The sequence below is a fragment of the Limulus polyphemus genome, unplaced genomic scaffold, assembly GCF_000517525.1.
Source record: "Limulus polyphemus unplaced genomic scaffold, Limulus_polyphemus-2.1.2 Scaffold4634, whole genome shotgun sequence".
Classification (NCBI taxonomy): Eukaryota; Metazoa; Arthropoda; class Merostomata; order Xiphosura; family Limulidae; genus Limulus; species Limulus polyphemus.
The window spans coordinates 5,065-10,348 of record NW_013670244.1 but is presented as its reverse complement, the minus strand read 5'-3'; the positions used below and the strand labels follow the sequence as shown (position 1 = coordinate 10,348).

The 5,284-nt window shown below is 35.1% G+C and overlaps 1 protein-coding gene across 1 annotated transcript in view; it reads right to left on the bottom strand.

Annotated features, from left to right (window-relative positions):
- Positions 1-4,066, bottom strand: part of LOC111088878 (agglutinin-like protein 5) — a gene marked incomplete at its 5' end in the record, with an annotated part of 27,701 nt that extends 23,635 nt beyond the window's left edge. Inside the window, one exon of the mRNA XM_022400073.1 lies at positions 3,240-4,066. Coding sequence (XP_022255781.1) covers positions 3,240-4,066 — 827 coding nt within the window. The remainder of the gene's footprint in view (positions 1-3,239) is intronic.
- Positions 4,067-5,284: the final 1,218 nt, after the last annotated feature.

Sequence of the window (5,284 nt, the reverse complement as noted above, 5' to 3'; positions counted from 1 at the left end):
TGCTCATGTCAACCCTTCACTATACCACTTCACTCAGTGTTCACGTGCTCATGTCAACCCTTCACTATACCACTTCACTCAGTGTTCACGTGCTCATATCAACCCTTCACTATACCACTTCACTCAGTGTTCACGTGCTCATGTCAACCCTTCACTATACCACTTCACTCAGTGTTCACGTGCTCCATGTTAGTTCTTCTTTACGTTCGCTATTCTTCTTTGAATTTCAACCAGTAATTTCATTATGTCAATCAGAACTTTTCACCTTGGCTGTCCGCCATTACCAAGTGGTTGTTTACAGCTGTTAGGCAGATATTTTTCCTCTTCTGATCTCTACTTTACTGTGTTACTAAAAGTCATGTTTTTGATTTCTTCTTTCAAGAGTCATTTTGACGGTGACGACAGCGTTGACCGTGACCTCAAAGTTATCTAGTGAACAGGTTTAGTACTTGTTTTTTCTTTATATACCTTTACAAAATGTTTACTTGATAGTTTAAAAATAAAGCACCGTGATGTATTGAGCATGCATAGGAGAGAAAAAAGGTATCTTTCGCGACTGAGTTAATATACGAGAAACCAACAGAAATCTGTCTTTTGGTTTCAATAAAATAAAATGTGTACACGAGAAAAACAATCAATTGTTTGTATTAGTTTCCTAAATAATAAACCTAAAACATACGCCCCTGAACTGTTGTAGTATTAAAGATCAGTTTGTGAACTTTTTCAGGCTTCTTAGTTTGTGTTATAGGATAAGTGTGTGAACTCTGTCAGATTGATACAACTTTAAAAGACCAACTGGTAAACTATAACGGATTTCTCAGCTACAGTCATCTTGTGAACTTGGTACTTCTCAGCTGTAACTTTAAAGGGTCATCTTGTGAACTTGGTACTTCTCAGCTGTAACTTTAAAGGGTCATCTTGTGAACTTGGTACTTCTCAGCTGTAACTTTAAAGGGTGATCTTATGAACGTTGTACTTCCCAGCTGTAACTCTAAGGGGTCATCTTATCTAACTTTGCCAGAATAATGGATCATAATCCACAAGCGCACATATTTTTAAAACAAGGTTTATATCGAATTTGAAGAAAATCTAATTTAAAATTACATGTTAATAATATAATTGTTTAAGTGTTCAGGAGAAAATAACACCACTCAGCTCAGAGTCAGAAGGACAGAGGTTAATAGTCATAGAAGAAATAGAACGTTAAGCCATGTTTTCTGCTTCATTAAACTAATAGAAAGCTTACAATTAAAACATTTTTTCGCCCGTATAAAAATTGAACCTGACCGTTGTCCTTTTTCATGATATAACGTAACTGAAATGTATTAAACACTCAAATGCAATGGATCAAGCTGTTTGGACCTATTGCTACCGCATCATTACGGTCACTAAGCCCCCCAGTGGCACAGCAGTACGTCTGCGGACTTCTAACGCTAGAAACCGGGTTTCGATACCCGTGGTAGCCAGAGCACAGATAACCCATTGTGTAGCTTTGTACTTAACTACAAACAAAACGATCACTAAATATCTCTCATATTCTATTTTGAAGTAATAGCAGTAAAAGCTCTTTTGGAATGAGAAAATTATCCGGGGTCCACAGATAAAATTGTTTAATTCTATGATTAATTTACTTGTCATCAGACATTAGCATTAGGCTTATAATATTTATAACTGTACACTTTTTATCTAGGGACTGTTCGGAAAAGGCTTTCCCAACATAACAATTGTTATTGAATTCTAACTTTATTTTTCCAACTAAATCCTTTATTTTCTCTTGCACTTTTCCAATGTAATTTGTGGACTCTTTGGCACATATGTGTTTTTTTTTTCAAACTGGAAATATTTAATATGTGTAGTCAGACAAGTAAGTCGGTAACCCTTGGTTTTTCCCTTACTACGCAATAGACAGAGAGCGTAGGCGACGCACAATAATACTTTTCCAACTCCATTAATGATATACAACTTCAATCTCGACATCAATGGCGTTTAAACTTTTAAACTTTTGCTTTCGTCAAGTAGAAATAAACCAAATGAGATAACGCGTGTGAAATTGCGTAGCTATGGCTACCCAAAACAAGGCTAAATACCAAGGACAAACTAATACTTGTTGCAGTGAGTCATCCATCATTACTCCGTAATACTTTTACCTCTGCAAAAACAAGATTATTGAGAGTTCATAAAAAAAAAAATGGTTATTGTTGTTGGAGAATAGTATTATTAGTAATTATATTCGTTTTGCATCGTCAAACCAGTGCATTGTTGAACGAATAAAGCGTTCCTCGAATAATTAATTTCTTACTTCGCTTCTTATTCTTGCTTATCCAAACTATATCTTTGAATTCTCTTGAGTTATTAAGTATTTCAAAACGAAATATTTCATTTCATACTAGCCCAAACATGTATTCTTAGAGCATTATAGTCTTTTTTCATCATTAATTGTTTTTTGGAAGACTAAAACAGCGCATTTTCTTTTATCTGCGATTATTCTTTGGAAGATTAAAGAAATTGAAATGTTTTAGAACTTTCAATTTTCATCAATGACGGAGTTTCGAGATGTTATTTCTTAAACGCGAACGAAAAAATTATTTTAACTGTTATAAATCTACCTTAATTAAGAAGGATAAGATAAAGGTGTCCAATTGTGATGATTTGTGTATTTCAAAAAACAGACTGGATTTCTTTAGTTATACAAATTCGTATACAAAATTCAATTACATTTACGTCATTCGTTTAACCTACTTTAACTTAATTTCACTCAACTTTTGACAGTTTTTGCTAGATAATTTATACAGGATCTAACACTGAACAATAACTAGATGAGGATAAAAGAGTACGACGGGATTGGGTGTGTGCTAATAATATATCTACTATATTTTTAACATTCGGGAAAACTTCATACTTCAGCTAAACGGAAACTGGGTATGAATTTAAATACACGGTGAAAAATCGTGTTACTGCTCTCTTTGTCTCTACTCTGCTTGTATTAGAAAAACCTGATAAATTGGACATCTATATAAACTGTCGTATAAAATCGTGAAATCCCAGACTTTTTAATTATTACGTAGAGTTTTTCTTGTTCGCTTTGATAACTGGAATAACAGGTTTTTAACGCTTTGAGTAGTGCTTGGATAACACTCAACAGAACAAGCATGTACTGTGTCAGAATATGTTTGGATATTTTTATACAATACAGTAAATAAAAAAAGATTGAATTTTTCAAGTAACGACTTAGGGATTACCTGAGAAATTTCTTATGGGTATTAGTTGGGATGAAGTACTCCTCGAAGGATTTTCCAGTTCCGTTTGTTTGTTTTTCGCTAGTAACTGGGCTGTTTACAGGAATTCCTTCGTCTTTCTGGTCTTCATTATGTAAATTCGTTTCTTTAACGTTATCTTGAGCTTCTTGGGCCTTGTCATTGTAATCTGTAAAAGGAGATAAATCCTTTTCAATGTACTCCAGGGGAATTTTCTCCTCCGTAGGAGATTCCCGAGATTTGGGTTTCCTCTTGGCCCGCACGCGCCCCGTGTTAAAATTTATAAGGGCATCATCTGGAATGGCGATTTCAGTGTGTCCATTTTGATTCAGAACTTGGCCATTTCCATTTGCGAGGTATTTATTATCTAATTCATGGTCCTCTGGAGAACAACGGTTATCCTCATGTCCAATTGATGCTTGGTCAGCCACTTCAGTTTCGTCTGAGTCAACAATTGATGCTTTGTCAGCCACTTCCGTTTCGTCTGAGTCAACAGTGCTCTTATCTGAATCCCTTACCTCCTCAGACTCGAATGCAAAATTAACCATTCCTGCTTGCTCTTCTACGTCTGAAGGAGATGCAAATTCTTCGTCAAATGACACCACTGCCCTCTGTCGGTGTTCGTCCCGGAAAACAGGAGTCTCTTCTAATTTAGCTCCCCCTGGAGGTGTTGTTGTTTCAGTTCCATTACTGACCGATGACCTTCCGGAGCTGGGACTAGAATGTTGTCCAGCATTAAGCACAACTGTTGTTCCATTCTCTTCTTGAAAAGCAGTGTTATCCAGGCCGTCCATACCTCCATCTGGTGAAGTCTGAAACGAAATAAAATAAACGTTTTATTACTTTTTACTTTATTAACGAGATTTTTACAAATTGTAATAATAAATTTATAAACAAAAACGTATAAGCATAAGTCAAGATGTAATGAAAGACCAGGAAAAAGTATCCTGATCCTACTGATAATTAAACGTATTCTAATACTACTGATAATTACGTGTATCCTGATACTACGTATAATTATGCTTATCCTTATACGACTTGTAATTACATGTATTCTGATATTACTTTCAGTTACATGTATCTTGATATTATCGATAATTACATGTATTCTGATATTACTTTCAGTTACATGTATCTTGATATTATCGATAATTACATGTATCCTGATGAACATAGTTGGTTAAGTGCCAATTAAATTTAATTATGAAGAATGAACATATCGGTAATTATTGTTAGGTAACGCTTTACAGGATGTTTCTAGGAAACGTAACAATATTCTAATACATGGTAATTATTGTTAGGTAACGCTTTACAGGATGTTGCTAGGAAACGTAACAATATTCTAATACATGGTAATTATTGTTACGCACCGCTTTACAGGATGTTGCTAGGAAACGTAACAATATTCTAATACATGGTAATTATTGTTACGCACCGCTTTACAGGATGCTACTAAGAAATATTACTAAGCGGTAAATTAAAGTAGCGTCATCTAACCTTTAAATTATTTAACATAAAAGCTCGTACCTCCACATCCCATGTTAAATTATAAAAACAACAAACCGCGGGATATTCACGTGCGCACAGGGAAATTCCGCGTGTTTCTATAAACATCTTAACGCTTAAGCTCGGTAAGCTCATGATAAGTACCGTCTTCTTCTTTTTTATATTATTATTAAATTAAATCATTATATAAATAATTTTATGACAATGAGTCCTACCTGTGTATACAATTCACCTTGAATTTTCTTGTTGCGACTCAAAGCTAGAGATGTGTGTATATTTGGGTGCACGGGGCCTTTCACGATAACCTTTGTACGAGAGAGCCAGGTTGAAGAGGGCTAAAAGGGGGAGGAAGGGGAAAGGCAAAAGGGGAATCGAGCATAAAGCATCCCGTTTGTACCTGGCACGGTTTGTGTCTTTGGGTTATGAAATTTTTTGACGGTCGCCTATAGTCATTAGCTTTAATCTATGCCATTTTTGGAGTAAGTTTCATACCAACGTTATAGGATTATGTAAATTAATAAAGC